General features: G+C 43.1%; 1 protein-coding gene across 2 annotated transcripts in view; it reads left to right on the top strand.

Annotated features, from left to right (window-relative positions):
- prickle1a (prickle homolog 1a) overlaps positions 1 to 20,322 on the top strand; it is a 29,534-nt gene extending 9,212 nt beyond the window's left edge. The window contains exons 1-8 of one of the 2 annotated variants that reach the window (XM_061721071.1): positions 5,980 to 6,166; positions 12,172 to 12,364; positions 14,787 to 14,900; positions 15,741 to 15,878; positions 17,261 to 17,464; positions 17,611 to 17,797; positions 17,888 to 18,757; positions 18,848 to 20,322. In XM_061721071.1, the coding sequence (XP_061577055.1) occupies positions 12,185 to 12,364; positions 14,787 to 14,900; positions 15,741 to 15,878; positions 17,261 to 17,464; positions 17,611 to 17,797; positions 17,888 to 18,757; positions 18,848 to 19,698 (2,544 nt within the window). In that variant the 5' untranslated portion in view covers positions 5,980 to 6,166; positions 12,172 to 12,184 and the 3' untranslated portion in view covers positions 19,699 to 20,322. Of the gene's footprint in view, positions 1 to 5,979; positions 6,167 to 12,171; positions 12,365 to 14,786; positions 14,901 to 15,740; positions 15,879 to 17,260; positions 17,465 to 17,610; positions 17,798 to 17,887; positions 18,758 to 18,847 lie in introns of those variants that run through there. The other variant, XM_061721070.1, reaches the window with a different exon arrangement.
- The last annotated feature ends 2 nt before the right edge of the window (positions 20,323 to 20,324 follow it).

Below are 20,324 nucleotides of genomic sequence, written 5' to 3'. Positions count from 1 at the left end.
TGCTCACCATCTAAAACAACTAAAACTTCCTACATTTCATAGGAGTTTGAGGGAACACGCTTAGACTTAATGTCGCTTTTTAATTAAACAGCTATAAGGTTAAAACTATGGCAGTTTTTGAAACCACATCCTACACTATCTGAGGAGCAGTAGGCAGGAAGCAAGAAACTGAGACATCTGCAGCTTTTGAGAAATACCTCATATGCTGCGTCTGGCTGTTTCTTGGGACAACCTCCTTCAGAGGAACAGCTGTGTACTAGGGATGGGTGATATTTTACCGTTCACGATAAACCGTCAATAAAATTCCCCACGGTAAGAATTTGCCATCTCACGGTAAAAACGATAAATTGAGGAAATGAGAAAGAAAGAAAGAAAGAAAGAAAGAAAGAAAGAAAGAAAGAAAGAAAGAAAGAAAGAAAGAAAGAAAGAAAGAAAGAAAGAAAGAAAGAAACGACTATCGTTATTGGGATAAATGCCAAAAAGAAAGAAGGAAAGAAAGAAAGAAAGAAAGAAAGAAAGAAAGAAAGAAAGAAAGAAAGAAAGAAAGAAAGAAAGAAAGAAAGAAAGAAAGAAACGACTATCGTTGTTTGGATGAAAGAAAGAAAGAAAGAAAGAAAGAAAGAAAGAAAGAAAGAAAGAAAGAAAGAAAGAAAGAAAGAAAGAAACGACTATCGTTATTTGGATAAATGCCAAGAAAGAAAGAAAGAAAGAAAGAAAGAAAGAAAGAAAGAAAGAAAGAAAGAAAGAAAGAAAGAAAGAAAGAAAGAAAGAAAGAAAGAAAGATTCCCGTTGATGACACTTTTTGTATTGGTATTTTTTTTATCGTTATTGGGATAAATGCCAGAAATTATCGTGATACATTTTTTTGTCCATACCGCCCATCCCTACTGTGTACTTAATCGCATCCCTGCTCAGCTAGCCTGCTAATACGTGAAAATCAGAAACTTCTACAGTTTAATCAAACATAAAAAACAGAAAACACTGAATGTGAATGAGACTACGAGAGGACCATGGACAACTTTTTAACTTGGTAGTAAATTGTAAGTTGGAAGAGCCTCTTGCATGAAAATATCTTAAAACAATATTTGGTTACAAAACACAAAGTTATAACTTAAAGTCAGTTAACTTGTGGTATGAAGATTTCACATTTTTTCCTTGTGATAAAAACACTTCTGGCTTCTGGGCTCTGAAATCTTCACTTTTAATAGGTGTACGTAGCGATATGGATGAACTTAACCTCTCAGAATTAGGGCCTACAGGTGGAAGCTGGTGAGGAGGCCGGATCGTAACGGTTTGCTCACACAGCAGCATTGGACCCGCGCCATGCGGCGCCATCCATTTACCTTGAATGCAGTGATGGCATGGGTCGCCAAGGTGACTGTTGCTCCCGACAGAAGTTGAGAAATGTTCAACTTCTGATACGTCAGTGCATACCTAGCCTATCAACAGCCTATCAACAAGCGGTTACACAGCGAGTGCTAGCCAATTAAATCATACATGGAGAGCGTTTTCAGAGTTTACCGCTCATTTGTGAGGCAAAAAAAGTAAGACATTTGATTCATGGAATGAAAAAGGCACATCAGAAGCACCAGCCTTCAATCTTTACTGCAATGCTGCTGTGTGAGCTTACGTAGTGTAGGAGTGGCAGTGAGATTGGTACAGTATGTGAGAGACAATAGTAGGCAAGCGAGAGACAAGCACCTCTGCCATGATTCCCACTTATCGAGGCTACACAAGTGTCGCCCCCAGGGAGACCTAAGGACGGAGCTAAACTACTGAAAAACTGGCCCATGGCGCTTCCCCTCACCGTGAGACTGAGACTTTCCAGTGGCCGACTACATACTAACAACGACCACTGGATCGTTATGTGCTACATATGTTTCAAGAATCGCCTGCATTTTCTTTCCCACAGAATATCCATGTTGTGGCATGGTCCCTGTTGCCACAACGTTAAACAAAACGAACCGTGCTTAGCTATGTGACTTTCGGATGCAAACGTGAAGTGTAATAAAATCCACAATGTAGTATTGGATTAGAACCACCATGAATATGATGCTTAATACTACTACTAATAATAATGCATTCTATTTGTAAGTCACTCTTCATCCAATAATCTTAGAGTGCCACAGAGCCAGTACACAGTTAACACAGTTACTAACAATAATAAGTTAAAAAAAACTCAACTCAAAAACACCTTCCTGAATAAAAAGAGAATCCCGCTTATTCTTGATAGCTGTTGCTTTATCTCTCCATGAGAATTTATTCCTCATCCTCCAAATTGAGACCTCTGTCACTGCTGTCTTCTGCAGGTAAGACACTTAAATACTTCACACATCCCCACTACAAAATATAAGCCTGTCCAGGGTATACACCTCGCTCAAAGAGAGCTGGGACGAGCCCCAGGAGATCCCATGACTGAATTGAGACAAGTAGGTATAGATAATAAACAGATGGATGGATATAAATATATATATTTAAAGGTTCACAGAGAGCATTAAAAGGAGTTTAGAAAAGAGTTGGTTGAGCACAGTCGCTTGGCATTTGAATGAGGCTGTTGTGTCATTTTATGTCTATATATCTCAGTTTGTCCATCAAGACCACACATGACAGACTTTTCCCTTTGCTGATCCAGCGCTTTTGTTGTTGCAAGTGTGTAGTGTAAGGGCAGCCCATTCATCCTCTGCCTGCTTTGTGTGCAGACAGCCACAGGCTTTTGTTGAGTTATAGCGTCCTCAAATAAAGGGGCTTCCTCCCTTTAACTGCCCCAAGAGCTCTGTCGCTCTACTCCCCATTGTTCCCAATGAGGTCTGGCTTTTACAACTAGACGAGAGGGTGTCAGCCCAGGGTGAAATATGACCCATCCCCATCAAATATCCTAAATGTTTGGAAAAGCAGTTATACAGTAGTGCATGTATGATAAAGTGAAGCACTAACCAGTTTCTAAACAGTGTTTTTTTTCCGAGTTTTAGCCTCTTATTTCGCGGCTATTAAGCTGTTTGAATTGGAAATGTTTGTTGGTTTATTTCATGCATGACACGCCAGGTTTCCAGCTAATCGAATTAAACATTAATAAGTGGACATATTATCGGTTTCTCCCACAAAACCTAGCTTGTCAAACTTATATCAAATATTTGACTGAGGAAGGACTATGATATTGTTTTATTGAATGGCATTTCATGCATATATTTGATAATTAAACCCAGACAGCCTGGTTAAAGAATGACTATGTAAGCATTGAGGCCATCTGTATTCTTATTGGGTTAGTTAGTAAATTAGATTTTCAGTCAGAGCGGAGGAGCTCACATGTAACTACATCTTGTTACAAGTTTACTCTCATAAATCTAAAATGCTGTTTTTCATTTAGATGTTTAACATCCAGCTCTTTGGAGGAGCACTTGATCTTTCAGATCATTGTCAAATAAGTAGCCACTTCTCTCTCAATTTTTTTTCTTTTCTTTTTTTTTTTTTTTTTTACAAATATCTTATGTCAGAAATTCAACTTAGATCTATGTTTTGCCCTCAGCTGCCTCCATTGTGTCTGAGAGGAACAGTAAATTGGGGTTATGTGAAGGTTATGGGGCTAACAAGCCCACAGTCTGACCCGAGTTTGTCAGCGCCAATCTAGCTAAGTCAATATCAATGCGCTGACTACTCCACCAGTTGACCTTTTCCTCCCTCTTTCATGGCGTAAAAGGGGATTGTTGTTACAGTAGGGTGATAGGCTTTTATTGGCCTTTATAACTGAAGCTTTTGTTGGGCTTGTGTCCTGCTAATACCCGTTGGGAAGTCATTTAAACCTTGAGAATGGCTATTTCTTATAAGGTTGCTCACACTCCAGTGAGAGCTGCTCTCAACAATGGTCATTGGTTACTTTAAGTTAGAGAGTGACCTTCCCTTTTCCCCCTTTAGAAGCCTGTTTTATGACTGATGGGCCAAAATTCACTAAGTCAACCTGATTATGTTGGTTGCTTATATCACTACGCCGTTCTTACTGTGCTTTGACGGGATGGTAGGTTTTATGAGTTGTTGTCTTCGAGGACATGTTTGGACCACAAAAGAATGCAGCTTTATCGCTGGGTGTTGGTTCTGACTATGATCATCCCGGTCCTGTCGTTGCCGGGGCATGCGGGGGGTCACAGACCTCCTCACTGTTAGCACAGGGGAGAGCCTTTCTCTCCTTGTTTTACAGCGGTGAGAAGGTGCAGACCAGGTGTGAGATGCTGTTCAGGTCGTTGTGGCTATGACAGGGCAATGGGCAGTAAAGCCCAGAGGGCCTAGATTTATGGGTCATCTGATGCTCTCTAAAGGTCACAGGTCAGGGATGCATGACTTCGTCCAACTTTATATTATTCAGCTATCTGAGGTGAACCTTGAACTGTGTAGCCGGCCATCTCTAACTTTAGAGATTCATCGTGTTGTTATTCTGACTTAGGTTCTCGTTTGCATCCAAAGATAACACCGAGATGCATTTAAAGAAGAGATCCATCCCTTAGTTCACTGTCCAAAGCACACCATTTAAATGTTAGTTTCCGATGGACTCTGTGATCAAACTTTGACATCTTCTGAGACGGCCAAGTCCTGCTTTAAGATGGATATATTTCTCCATCCCATCCATTGAGGAAGCAATGAGCAACTGTCACCACATTGCTCTTGCTGTTGTTGCTCTGCAGCTATTGTTCAGATCAGCTGGCCACTTTAGCTTTGCATTACATGAATCCTGCCTTTAGGGCGGGTGCATTGTGTGGGTCTTCCTCTCAAAAAGACTTGCTAATGGCGCAGGGTGCTGAGTCTTTTGGATCAGCACAATGGCTTCAAGTTTGCTGTGAAAGGGTGCCACTCCTCCCTGGCCTTGGCTGCTACAATGGCTTTGTCCACACACACACACACACATGCACACACACACACATACACACAACTCTGCAGTGCATCGGTTAATGCAAACTTTTAAGCAATTTTCTCTATATCACTCCTCTATTTGAGATAAAAGTCAACCTAAGAAGGAAATATCCCAGAGTGTGTGCTGCACCTTTTTTTTTTTAAATGACAATCGTCAACCCACGCTGTGATAGTTTTGCAATTACTGTGTGAAAGTAAAGTATGTGGGTGGGTTGCATGGTGGAAAAGAAAACCATTGAGGACAGAATTTGAGCCAAACTGCTCACTTTTCATGTTGGAGGCAACAGGAGGCGTTCTGACACTCGTGAAGGGGTGAAGGAGAGGCCGAGGTCAACGGCGTCCCTCCAGGGGAGTTTTACTGGATGGGCAGATACATGCATTTTATTGAACATGACTATAATTTAGAGAAACAGTAAGTTTATGAGTCATAAACACTTTTGTTAGCAATGAAACAAGGATCTTTGTTTAGAGCGTTTTGTAAAATTGCTGCTGACGGCATGTTCGGCTAGTAAAAGAGCTCACTTATGAGGCGGATTTGGGAAACCGTAGGTAGTAGGAAGCATTTATTCATTTATGTGGTTCTTTGTACTGGGTGATTTTAGTTCTTTTAGCGAAAAAAGAAAAGAAAGGCAAACCACCGACTAAACCAAAGTCTGACGCTAATGTTCTTTGTTGATGGGGAGGGAAGGCGAAGAACGTCATGTGAAAGTCGTTGTGGACACGGGGCGGTTAGTGTGGTAAAAACCGGGCCCTGCCATCGCTGGTGTGCAACTTTAAAGCGCAGTTCCTGTGAGCTCTGCCGGTGGTTCTCATTTGCGAGCATGTGTTTGAAGTCTGAGGGGAGGTCGCTGACACAGAGACGCCTCGCTCTGCCATGACTGGCTGCTCTGAGGTTAAGGGGCCGGCCTGAGGTTAAGAGGGCCGGGAGAAGGAGGAGGTGTGGCGCCTGAGAGAGACAAGGGTGGGATGACCATCTGGTTGGGTTCTTCATGGACACGCGCACGCACGCACTCACGCACGCACCTCTCTCAAACACTCTCTCCCATGTACTCAGACGTCTCGGGGACTTCTTGCACGCTTGGCAGTGATATGGGCTGTTCTTGTGCTGACAGCTCTGGTATAGAAGGCTGGCTGCTCCTGTCCTGGATTTAGAGCTCTTAGGATCTTGCCTAGATATGGACCCCAGAGGCTGCAGAAGAAACTAGGACTGGATATAGTTGTGATAAGATCGCTTTTCCTGCTCGCCTCAGGAGAGTTGCCCAAAAGTGAGGTAAGAACAGCGGAGAAGCGCCTGAAGATGTACAGTAAACTGTTTTATGGGAGGAATTTTCTGTGAAAAAAGATGCTTTAAGATATCTTTTATAAGTCATTTTTATTTCTTTTGACCAGTTTCATGGGGTGTGATAACTATTTGGGATGTTTTTCAGCTTACTGTGGGGATGGGTAAATCTTTAATCAGAATGACACACAACCCTTTCAGGGAATTATAATTTCAGATGCAGCTCATGGCAACTTGCCAGTGTCTGCATTTAAAAATGTCAGGGTTTTTAAGAGTTAACTTTGAAGAAGTAACAGCGTTTGGTGCGGCACACGTGTGTTGAGTCTGCTCCGCGCACGCAGCTGGTCTCACTATTGTAGATCTTCTGTGGGGATGTCACTCCCACCCATTTGGTCTTGGAAAAACGTTTCCCCCGGCCACGATGGGAGGCCAGACTTCGACTCCAGAGCACCTCCGCTCTGGATATCTGGGACACGTCCAGCTTCTCATTTTACACTTTTGCTCCAAAAAAAAAAAAGAAATGCAATGAATGAACATCTCAGTGCTGCTTTTCACTTCTTGTTTTTTTACAGGGCTCAGTTGGTTTAGTCATTTTCAGGATATAAGGATTATTTATTTACAAGTTTGAGATTTAACAAGGATTTGCTCAGATACACATGAGAGGCTTCTGGACAAGGACGTAATTGACTAACACATCCGTCTGCCCTGCAGCTTGACTATATTAGTTTTCCTTTTACAACAAATTCAGTGCCAAAAGTTGACACAGAATCGTTAAAAAAATATTTGTATATACTCAAAGAGCAATAATGCGCTCCATATTTTTCTGTCTTGTCTGACATGAAGAAAATAAAGTAATCTGGGAGGGACATGAGAACAGAAACTCTCTCAAACTAGAGCCCATCCCGTATTGCTGAGCTAAGAGAGGCCAAGTTAAACATGCTGGCCGGTCCAACCTGACAGGGAGCACTGTGTCGGGTTGTGTGCATGTCCATCATCAGCTTCCTACAGGGATATAGTCAGTAATTCAGGCCAAAAACTGCGTATTTTTCCTCTGCATTCTCTCAAAGGTTGTTAAAACAGAGTCCCCTGAAATCTGGACGTTGGAACCTTGGATTAAGTGTGGTTGAATGCTTAATTTTACTTTTTTCAAATGTCACTATTGGTTGTATTTATAAGTCATTTGCAGTCATTTGCTTTCTGTCCCAAAAAGTGACAAATGAAAGGCCTGTAGTCAACACGTGCTGTCCAGTCTGACAGTACAGTGAGACGGCACTCAATAAAGGCCGAATAAGTGGTTATATTGTTCTCTAATGAATCATGTTCGCACCCACTCGTTCACCTCGCCCCCCTAGTATAAAGCTTGTAGGAATATAAGCTCCACTGTGCAACTTTTAATAGAACACCAGGGTCTTTTATGAATTTCAAAAAACAGCTGGCATGCTTTCAGATCTGCACCGACCGAAAACTTTCAAAGCAAGGACCCTGTGTAGAGCTTTCATCCTTCACCCGGCCTGACTTTAACTTCCTCTCCTTTTGTTAAACATGACGTTAACTATTTCATACATGTTAGTCACCCCATTTTAGCCCCGGTCTGATTGCACCCCCGCCGCCTCCTAGCCTCCTGTGGGAAGATCAGTCAGATATGCAGGCCTGCAGCTCCCAAAGCCATGTTAACAAGCACCTTTACAAAAGAGTGAGGGGCTGTTAAACATTCAGGACTGCAGGGGTCTGGAAAGTGTGGGAGGAGGGCAGAGAGGGTGAGGGAGGGGGTGACGGTGGGGGGAATTTAAAACGTAATCTCTCAAACCATAGATCCCTTGTTAGAAACAAAAGTCTAAAGGCCGTAACAAGTGATGAGTCAGTGTAATCGTGGGCAGGTTAGCTGGCTCGTGCTTCTGTCATTCACGGTGCAAAGGCAGCTTTATGAGCTAATTGGGAGGAAATGAACTGTAAGACATCAAAAGTAAGAATAAGCAGAGATGTGAGCAGATGTGGTCGTATGAGAGAAGGCCTTTGCTGTGTGCATCCTGTGTTGCGTTTGAGGGCCTGGCTAAGGTTCAAGCCTGACATTCCTGTGAGTCAGGTCTGGCTGTGTGAGACATCCTCGCCGACACTTAGCCAACATGCGAAAGCAAACATCTTTCCAGCAAATGCAGCGCATGGCTGATTCAAGGCCTGATAAAAAACACGAAGCTCAGAAGTGTCCTGGCTCTCGACCGAACCTACCTATAGTTAGCCATCTCCCACATGAAACCCAAGCTGCTCCAAAACAAGGCCACATTTTTGCAGCTTATTTTGGTCTCATTTGCAAGTCAATGGATGCGACTAGAACAACAGTGTCTTATTCCCTTTGCTCCGCGGTTTCATCTGAAGACAGGTTATCTGGGTTTAAGGGGCTTCAGCGCTCATGAATGTGGAAATAACACTATGAAAAAAGGCATAAGGAAATCTAAACAGACTCGTGATTGGACAGGCCTCCACTAGATTCTCTAACAGAAGTGCCATTGTCGAGAACATTCGAGGTATTTTAATGGGATGTATCATAAGCTAATCTGCCTGACCTGACAAGCCGTGACACAATGGAGCTACAAATGAATCCTCGACCGTCACTATCAATCATACTTCCAGCCGACTGCAGTGGATATGCTGGTTGACAGTGGCTGACTTGACCGAGATGATTTTAGAAGAACAGCCAGTAGCTGCTTGGATTATCTCTGCAGCATCAGAGCCGTTGGTTTGGAACAGCCTGCATCCATGTGTGCATTCCCTCTTAAAGCACGGGGCCTGCAGGCTCCCAACGGCTGCCAGCCACACATATATCACTCCAGAAGAGAGAGCGAGCATGGATTTTCAGGCCCTTTTTACTGTGTTCAAAGGCTGCGTTGGAGTGTCTCTGGTTTTCTCAGCTGTCTGTCCGCGGCCCTCCGCGGCCTTGCCGGACCATGGGGGGTGTATGCTCGAGGGGGGAGGTGGCGCGAGGGCCAGGTTTCTGGATGCTGGCAGGACTCCCATTTGATCTCAGCGAGAGCTCGTGGCCTGTGAGAAGTGACCACAACTGGACACACATTCATCTTCTCCATGTTTATTTGGTCCTACGAACCCGAGCTGGTCGAGTTTCTGCAATGACTCGCTCCATTTCATTGTATCACACAGAAAGAGAATCTGGCCTTTCACGTTAGAACTTTACTGTACATGTTTTTATAATAGTTAACGATAACCTTTCTTGCTTTGATGTAGGGCTGGGCGATTTTGGACAAAAATAAAATCCCGATTTTTTTTCTCTGAAAACCTGATTTTCGATTTCGATTTTTTTGGTAAAACTACAGAAGACAATGGAATAAATTGTTTCAAATATTTTATCTTTATTTATAAAAAAAAAAATAGTAAACAAACTTTGATGTAATGGTGGTTAATCACACTTTTTTCTGATTTAATGACACTAGACTATGTTTTAGACTCCTGAAATACTTCATAATTGTCAGTTGTGCTAGCAATGAGGCTGAAAGTTTCTAACACAATGGTCACCTTAAAGTCTCCCTTGACACAAAGGCTTCATGTCCTTCAGCAGTCCCTTTTCTTTAAAGAGACAGGTTATTCCCTCTTTTCTTAGGTATTAGTGAGATATCTGTGAAATTTTTTGACCAAAATATTAAAGGGGTACATACATCAGTTATTGTTGCAAAGATAGATAGATAGATTTATTATAGTACCCTTGGGTAAATTTGGTTCACAGTGAGTGCCTCCTCATACAATCTAAAACCATACACTCAACAACACAGGATAAGATAAAGTGACAACAGTGCTTTGGCTAAAAGAACAAAGAACAAGAAGGACGGCCCCAAGATAGGAATCAAAATAAGTTAAAACATCAGTAGAAAAAAACACTAAAATATTAAAACCAAGCAAAAGGATAAAAAATGTGCCTTTTCATAAAAACAAGATAAAGGAAACAATACAAAACATAAATACAAAGTTATGTTGCAGTTCCCTCACTTATTAATGGCACTCAAAGTGATTTTACACATCTGTCTATGTCATATAAAATGGTTTTACGGGGTGGAGTCAGCCACTTGACTCCACTCTCCTCCTCCATTCGCAGTTTTTCTTTTGAAAGCAGCTTTAAAGCTCTGGTGGAGCCACTTCTGAGGTAAATGCATCACTATATGTAGTTGGATGGAGGAAAAAGATAATGAAGCTGAGTAATTCTTCTACTCTGATCCGTGTCTGTGATGTCACAGACCCCCACAAATCTGAGCACTTCACCGAACAAAAGATTTTCAGACTCAAGCTCCCCAAAAGTAAGTGACAGGGTTGTTTCATGATGGCGTTTTTGATCTGGTGAGCATTGTAGACACCTTGAAACAAGAGAAATATATTACTGCTTGTCGTCTCCACACATATAAAGCATCACCGCTGTTCCACTCTTTCATCTCTCTGCTTTTATTTATTTTGCCTGTTGGTGTATTGTCATTATTGGTCAACCGTGACCCTCCCTTTACAACTACATCACCTGTCTGGCATGGCTTTGTTCATCTCAAAGATAAAAGAAGGAACAGACACTCACTGCAGCAGGTTGGAAAACAAACGGGCCAAAGAAAAAGGGGAGATGAAGGGAGAGGGCAGGTTTGTGGTCATTCCCCATATGGTGGACCCGTCCTCGGCCCAGGGCTGTGTTTTTACAGACCTCAGGCTCGCCTTCTCAAGCCCCAGATCCCCTGTGTTGGCTCCTCTTAGGACGTGGAATCACGTAGCATCTCAGCTGAGTAAAACACATGTAGCCCTAAACCACACAAGTGAAATAAGATGTGAAGGTTTGATAGCCGGGGTTAGGGCTGGGCGATATGGACCAAAAGTCATATCTCGATATTTTCTAGCTGAATGGCGATACTCGATATATATCGATATTTTTTATGTGCCATAATTGGGGTTTCCCCCAAAGCATTATAGCATAGCATCTCTGTTAGCTTCATTTTTTTCTGAGGCAAACCCCTAAAAAAAAACAGTCAGTTTTAATACAAAGCCTCGTGCCAAATGTCACACAGGTTCCTTTTATTAACAGAGGTCTGCACAATATCAAAATGTATAAAACAAATGAAATAAAAATAAACTGCCTGCATATATAGAATAAAAATGCTTCTTGAATAAAATAAAACAAATGTCCCTTTCCTGCATAACAATTAAATTAAAATACACTGTGCAATTAATACAATGTAGACAGTAACAGGCAGACTTTTCCACTGAGGTTGACAGTTGTGCAAATAACAAAACATTTGTGCAAATCTCAAATAAAACATTCAAGTCAATTTGTCACAAAATAAACTATATCAAAATCATAATTTTTTTTTTTTTTTTAAATCGATATAAACGATATTGTCTCGTACCATATCGCGTTTGAAAATATATCGATATATATTAAAATCTCGATATATCGCCCAGCCCTTGGATGCTGCCTTGGAGGTTGGATGCTGCTCTTACTTTTGTGTTAAAAAAAATGGCACAGAAATGTTCTCATTGGGCGTGAGTGTGTGTATTCATGAATAGCTTACTGTTTATTGTCACTGTAATGAGACTGAGCATCACCTCGTGAAGCTTTTGGGAATTTCCTGATGGTTTCTGGATCCACAAAAGCCACATGAGGAAGGAGAATGTTAAACTGCCACCACAATAGCAGTGAAAGGGTGCAGCTCTTTTTATGGGTGTCTTTATGTAGTAAGACTCATCACCAGAAGAACGGCTTACTCAGATACCATAATTAGCTTTTGAAGGGGACTGCGAGCCTCATGAAAGAGGCATCGATGGTTTTCTTCAGCTGATGGTTTACATTCATTAGAATGGCACCGACGTGAGACACGGACTGGGTGGAGTGAGGGTTGATGAGGTATGAGTCGGAAAAACATTTTGTTTTACATGTATTTCAATCTCATTCCTGTCCTTTCTCCCATTCCCCTCTTCTTTCCTTGGCGCATCCTCCCACCTTTTTTGTTCTGGGCCTGCAGTAAGAGGAGTCTGATGAGTGCAGCAGGGCCAGCGGCCGGCTTCCAGGGTGGGGCTCGCCAGCGAGACTTCACCATGGAGCACAAAGTCAGCAAGTTGACTTCCAGCTTCCAGCGCAGCTCCACGTCCGACGACGACTCCGGCTGCGCGCTGGAGGAGTACGCCTGGGTGCCACCCGGCCTACGACCTGAGCAGGTAAGCAGCGATGCCCAACCAGGGGCTTTTGTTTGCACCGCCTAAGATTCACGTCTTCTTTCTGGGCTGCACTTGCAACAGCCTGCTTGCTTTGGCGCCCCATCCATTACAAAGAAGTGTTACAACATGACACCGTTCTCCATAACTGTGGGATCCATTTCATCACGTCACAAATCATTTCTTCCCCAGACCACCACAGTGCGTAATGATGTATCCCCTGACAGAATAAAAGCAGCGCTGGCCTGATTCTAACTCCCTTATAACCCATTTTCCTGGCCCAGATAAATGGAATTCAGCACACCACCGAATAACACGGCGCGTCTCTAGAAAACAGCACCTGTGGGAAAGAAACATATTTCATAAGACCTGCTTGGTGGTTTTTTGAGGCAGATATTTCAGACTGTACCAAGCAGCCACTTACAGGCAGGATGTGCATACTTTTATTTACACATTGTGGTATGGCAGAGTCTGCTTGTGATTATCGGAGATCTGTTTGGAGGAGGACCTGGTGGGTCGAGTCTGCAGCTCCAGGCAGCATCAGGAGTCAAGGGGGCCCGTCTTTTAACAAGGGCTGTTTGTTGCATCCACAAAGCAGCCAATGTGATGTGGCGCTTTACCAAAATGTGCTGCATTTTTCCCACTTCTCATTGCTCTCCATTTTCTTGACGAGTTCCTCTCCTGCTCTTAATCTCCCCTCCATCCCATTTTGCTCATTACACAACACACATGGAAGCAATGAGCGGGCGATGGGCAAGGGAAGATGAGGAATCTGCAGTCCAGACCCCAAAAGCCAAAACATGCGTGGCCTTTTGTTTGGGGAAATGCAAAGGTCAACTGTAATGCCTTTACTGCAGCCAATTCCCTAAATGGGCGGTACATTAGGGGTCATCATTACAGTGTAGACACACATAGGTCCCCTGCCCCTGAGGAGCTGGACGACAGCTTAATAGCAGCATGAAGATGTGCATAATTTATGGTGGTGATGGTGTTGGATTGACCCCCATCTCCAGACGCTCAAAGCTGCAGGAAGTCCCACAACACATAAGACGGGTACATCCCACCTCTTTTTCTGGCCGAGTGTAATAGCCGCTCCCTCATAAAGTTTAGATTTCAGTGGCCAGTCCAAAGGGTCATGGTGCCACCATGACAGGCTGCTTTGTCCTCGCCCCTATAGAGACAAGCATATGACTGAAAATTACAACTGTTACACTGATTTGACCTGTTGACCTGTTCTGGTTGGTTAAGTTTAGAGCACTGATGATGGCTATAAGGTATTCTCTACGAATAAAAGTGGGTTAGGAAAAGAGGGGTACAGATCCTTAAGTATGTCTTCGATACATTTTTACAGTGTTAGCCCTGAATATTTCTTACCACAAATGAATGAGTTAGCTCTTTAATTAGGAGGGAAAAAATACATTTGTACATTCTGTGGAGGATAAGTGTTACATTATGTTACAGTTAAGCATGAAGGTAATGTGTGTGTGTGTGTATATATATATATATATATATATATATATATATATATATATATATATATATATATATATATATATATATATATATTAGTTAGTGATTTAGTTAGTTAGTGATTTATTCCGAACATGCAAATGATATATAACGTAAATATGAACAAGTAAAGAAATAATAATACAAAATGGCCGATCAAGACAATTTTACAAAACAAAACAAAATAAAACAAAAAAACAGCACAGTAATTTCACTTGCATATCCGAAAAGGGGTGGTATGAAGTATAACTTATTTAATCCTGCCCCTTCTCCATAAAATATTAACAATATTTATTTATGTCCTTCTTATTTTTACATTACTCTTTTCTTAATTATATATAAATATATACATACACACACACACACACATACATACTATACGTACATAATATACATATACACACAAACATACAAGTACACATACATACATACACACACATACACTCTTTTTTCGTTATATTTCTTAATTGTGCTGACAACATATAAATAAATAATAATTACCAAAAGAAAAAATATATAAATATACATATATACATATATATATGTATATATATAAAGGTATATAAAAGGTACTTTTGTTAATGTATTTAAAACAAACACAAACAGACAGAAAGAGTTACAACAGAAAAATTTAAATATGAAAAATACCTGAGAGAAAAAAAAGTTAGTATAATTTCAGAAATACAGGGGAAAACATTTTTTTTTTAAATAACCACGTGTCAACAAGTCACCACATGAGAGTGTGGGACAAATTAGATTCTGTGAAAATTGGGTTTGTACATTTTTAGTCCTAAAATAAATTCTGTATTGATTTAAAATTGCAATCATATTTTAAAAATGTCCAGAAATTGTGAAATCTGTATGCTAATCCTCTGGATGGACTTCAGTTGTAACCACTTTGTTGTTCTTTGTCCAGGTCCAGTTATATTTTTCCTGTCTGCCTGAGGATAAGATTCCTTACGTCAACAGTCCGGGTGAGAAGTTCAGAATCAAACAGCTCCTCTACCAGCTTCCTCCGCATGATAATGAGGTGAGAATATTTGGTGTACAAGTACAATAGCACTCATCCCAGCAGGTCCTCTCAGTCGCCGCACAGCTGCAGGGGGGGAAACAACACAGGCCACTCTACATTTAGTTTGAATAGCTGCATCTCTTGTCTCATCACTATTTACGTGCCAGCTCACTAACGCGAGTCCTTGGCATTCACGTTGACATCGCACCGGGGGATTTGTGCTCCACGCTCTTGTGGACATGCAACGTGGGTACAATGCGACTTCTGACTTGATGATTTTATGACGTTTGCTCGGAGCCCCCACCAGCAGGATTCTTGTCATAGCAGCGGTTTTTACGAGGGCCGCTCAGCGGGAGAGAGCGCTGCCGGTTGAAAGAGACTTTATGTGATGCCACCACCGCAGTGGCACCAACAGTCCGGCTCGGCCGTCTCTCTTCTTTTGTTGCCCGTCCTCTTGATTTCACTCTAAACACAGGCCTTGTTTGTGTAAACGTCTGCTTTCCCTCTTGTTAAAGCTTCGGGGAACATCAAAAAGGTCTGTTGTAAAGATGAGCTTTCAATCAGGGACTGTGGGTGGAGATTTGTTGCAGGGTGTAGGAAGGGCAAGCCGGGGTCAAGAGTTGCCTTTGTTCAGCACGTTCTGGCGTGCACTCTGCCCTCTGTCATACTTAACTAAGTTTATAACTTAGCAGTTCCCAACATGACTGCAACAGGATTGTTCGATGGGCATTACATCATGAGGTTTCACTTGAACTTAACGCATCTTCCACCTGGTTTTCACCAGCACCACAACTGAAGCATCACCACATCTGATTATTAAATTGCTGTTGTCCTTAACCCATCGTCTCCTTTTCTTAGGTCCGTTACTGCCAGTCACTCAGTGAGGAAGAGAAGAAGGAGCTACATATGTTCAGTGTCCAGAGGAAAAAGGAAGCCTTGGGGAGGGGGACAGTGAAACTGCTGCCCCGCAATCTTCTGAACAGCATTTGTGAGCTTGTAAGTCATATGCTTCCTTTATAAAATGTGAAGGTGATATTAAGTCACCTTGGAATCAATAACTTAGCTCTGAAAATATGAAAATACGAAGCCCATCATTTATTTATTCAGTTTAAGATTACAGGGACAATGCACATTAATAGACATATCTGTAAATGTGCCAGTTTAGCCATACTGGCTAATTTTCAACCGCAGTCCCTGGGCAGGTGTGATGGCAACTACACTGTGCACTTCATAAGGGCACATACAAACACAGAAGAGCACATAAAACACTTAATAATAAAAACAATAAATACGTAAAACATTAAACAAATAAAACACGCTTCATGTTATTTGAACAGGTCACAGAGTATGGTCATCATCATCCATTATGCTAAGATTTGGCTACTCTTGATCCAGGAACTTCCCCAGTTTTTAGCTCTGTGGCTCCCCCTGTAGCAGTGGAGGTTAAGTCACTTTTCTTTTTCTCGCCATTACTTTTTTTGAATGTCTTCGGCACCCTGGCCATGATGTCGACAGTAAGACGGTACGCTAGCTTCACCTCATAGCCATCACAGTTGATGTGTGACGTAGCGGCTGTCATGAAAGACAACTGGGAAAGGAGTCCAAGAATAGGTTAGATGATTTTTGCCAATTCTAAGGACAGGAAACCCAGAGAACTAGGTTACAAATATTTATTTAAATTTTACCATGAAGACCTCATTTGTGTTGCTTTAATTCAAACCCAAGGGGAAACCCTAAATAGAGATCCCTATGTCACACCGAGCATTTAGGAGCTCCATCACTAAAATTCAAGCATGTAAACTAACACACATCTATACACATATTTTAGTTTATATAAAAGCTCCATAAGGTTGACCGGTCACCACACACTACCTCCCACCATACTGTTCTGTTATCTGTACTGTTGCTCCTTGATTGTCTAATTGTATGTTTTGTGTATGTGTGTATGTTTTGTGTATGTGTGTATGTATTATAATTTCTACTGTATTATTATTGTATTTCCTTTATTGTATTGTTTTGTTTTTATTCTGTAAGGTGACCTTGGGTGACATGAAAGGCGCCGTTAAATAAAATGAATTATTATTATTATTATAATTATAAGACACAAATGCATCTCAGAAATTGTTTTTTTCTCCTTTCAAGTGCCTATTCAAAGTCATTATAATTGATCTGAAAATGAATGTAGGACAGAAGGAAAAGGGGGAAAAAAAACCCTCATGACCAACACACATGATGAGACACATTTAACTCCTCAAAGGCAAAATGTAAAAGGCATACAGTAAAGTGTATTGGCAAAACAGTGTAAATGTGAAGTTAATGTTCAATTCCAGCGTAACACCAGACTGCTATATTTAACCAATCGCGTCTGTTGATCGCAGTGTGGTGAAAGCATCAACGCTGGGGAAATGGCGGTGTTTGCCTCAAGGGCCAACCCCGGGCTGTGCTGGCACCCAGCATGCTTCGCCTGCTCCACGTGTCGGGAACTTCTGGTGGATCTCATCTACTTTTTCCATGACGGAAAAGTCCACTGTGGAAGACACCATGCCGAGCTGCTCAAACCCCGCTGCTCAGCCTGTGATGAGGTAAAAACCACGAGAGTCAAATACTGGGAGAACACAATGGAGAGAAGTGTTGCGGTCCTTCAGAGTTCCTCTCGAACTGCAACAACGTTCAATCCCACATTCCAACAAAGATGTGCGGCTCATCAACGATGCGTGTTTTTCCACAGATTATCTTCGCTGATGAGTGCACGGAGGCAGAGGGTCGCCATTGGCACATGAAGCACTTCTCCTGTTTTGAATGTGAAACAATTCTGGGGGGGCAGCGGTATATCATGAAGGACGGAAGGCCGTATTGTTGTGGCTGCTTCGAGTCTCTCTATGCAGAGTATTGCGAAGCCTGCGGAGATCACATCGGTAAGATGATGCTTTTCCACGATTAAAAACACCTTTCTTGGCTGGCTAAGCATATAAATACGGTGCTCATTGTCTCCATTTCCCTTCCAGGTGTTGATCACGCTCAGATGACCTACGATGGGCTCCACTGGCACGCCACCGAGACGTGTTTCAGCTGTGCACACTGCAAGAGCTCCCTGCTCGGCTGCCCCTTCCTGCCGTACCGCGGCCGCATTTACTGCTCCAAGGCCTGCACTCTCGGGGAAGACGTGCACGCCTCGGACTCCTCCGACTCCGCCTTCCAGTCGGCGCGCTCCCGGGAGTCTCGCTGCAGCGTGCGCCTTGGCAAGAGCAGCCGCTCGGCCGACCAGTGCCGGCAGTCGCTCCTCTTCTCGCCGGCCGTCAACTACAAGTTCCCGGGTTTGAGTGAAAACGCCGAAGACACCCTGACCAACAAACTGGCCCACATTAACTTATCAGATGAGCATTTTTGGAAGGCGCGTGGCGAGGAGGTGGAGGCGCCTGAGGACCAGGAGGAGGAGTGGGCCGAGCACGAAGACTATATGACTCAGTTGCTTCTCAAATTCGGTAACAATGGAGTCTTTCAGCAAGCCAGTGACTCCAGACCGACCGACTTCTGGACTGCCGAGAAGGATCCCGCGTCCAAGCAGGAGTCCTCAAAAACAGGCAGTGGTGGAAGAGGAGAGAGAGGGGCGTTGCTCAGTAAGAAGTACCAGGCTGACATGTACTGGACGCAATCGCAGGACGGACTAGGGGACTCGGCCTACGGCAGCCACCCGGGCCCGGCGAGCAGCAGGAAGATCCAGGAACTGGATTTGGACCACGGGGCTGAAGGCGGCTTCCACGGAGAGGAGCGGCAGTGGTACAATGACTCTTTAGAGTGCATCACGGATGAATTCAAGAAGACGGATCCGAGCGTCCGTGACTCCATGGAGTCTCTCGCGCTCTCCAACATTACCGGTGAGTAGGAAGAGCATGACACAATAATATTTCATGTTTAAACAGAAGATGAATGCAAATGGAAACACTTTGTTTTTCTCTCATCCCCAGGGACCTCAGTATGTGGCGATTATATCGCTAGACCTCAGGTGTATTCCCTACAAGGCCTTCATGAGTTTGAGACAGAAGACTGTGATAAAACCAGTAACATGGGAACATTAAACTCTTCCATGTTACATAGAAGTGCAAATTCCCTCAAGAGTCTTGAGCAGGAGGAAGAGAACGTCCCAGAAGAGGAGGTGGTGTCCCTGCAGGACAGGCCCAAGCCTCACGTTCCTGCCATCCGCAGGAGCCGCTCACAATCCAGACCGCAGCAGGTCAAATTCTCTGACGATGTGGTGGACAACGGCCATTACGGTGACGTTCCGATGCGTCCGCCGCCTATGAGCGAGCGGACCCGTCGGAGGGTGTACCACTTTGAGGAGCAGGGCCAGAGCGGTCAACCCGGTCACCACAACCACCATCACAGGAGGCGTCGCAGTCGCAAATCTCGCTCTGACAATGCCCTGAATCTTCTCCCCAAGGAGAGAGCCCAGATGTGCAACAAAGCGGCTCACAGAGGAGGCGCCCTGAAACATAAGGGGCACCAGTCTTTCCACGGTCATCCCAGCCTGGCGTCCATGCCGGACTACAGGCTGCAGGGCCCGCCTGTGGGGAGGTTCTTGGGGCTGTACGGCGACGACGACGATGACTGGTGTTCCACATGTTCTTCCTCCTCATCCGACTCTGAGGAAGAGGGCTTTTTCCTGGGTCAGCCCATCCCTCAGCCCAGGCCCCGCAGACACTACTATACCGGTGACTTGGCCAGCCCTGTAGCAGACATGTCCTTTACTTCCTACGACCAATGGACCAAATCAAAAAAGAAGAAAGGCCACAAAGGGAAGAACTGTATCATTTCATAAGCCTTGAGTCCCCTGAGCTTTGTGTAATGCAGCCAGTTGCATTTGTCTTTCATTTACAGTTTACACTGCAATAACAGTTTGCTTGCCATTAAACGCTTTGCAGCCCTCAGTTTACCGAGGTGGTTGTGTATGACGCAATTCATGTATTTGTGGGATTACTGACTGCCAGTAAGATATCACAGAGTAACATATTTATAAAACACGATCTAAACTGACTTTATTTAACACTGATGGCTTGGTGTATATACTGTAGAATGAGAAGAAAAAAACATGAAGATGGCTATTTTTCTACCCTTGACATGCTTTGGAACGAAATGGCATTAACATTTAACTATTGACGGTTGGTACTTGGCCATTTTATCTAGGCGCTAGAATTTAAATGACAAATATCCTGTGACCCAAATTATTAAACTGTATTTGCTTCCAGGCTTGTGTGGACAGCATGAAAGCACTGCGTGTATTACATTGCTTTGTTCAGCGGTGTATTTGGGTCATGGTATTGTAAGCAAATTGATATAATCTGTATAAATGTACAAACTGGAGTATAAGGCCAAGATAGTTGATATATATCATGATCTGTTTTTTTTTTCTTTCCACAAAACGTATTAAATGGATGTACTGGGAAA

This window comes from Cololabis saira, chromosome 5 (assembly GCF_033807715.1).
Source record: "Cololabis saira isolate AMF1-May2022 chromosome 5, fColSai1.1, whole genome shotgun sequence".
NCBI lineage: Eukaryota > Metazoa > Chordata > Actinopteri > Beloniformes > Belonidae > Cololabis > Cololabis saira.
This window is presented reverse-complemented; position numbering and strand designations above follow the sequence as displayed.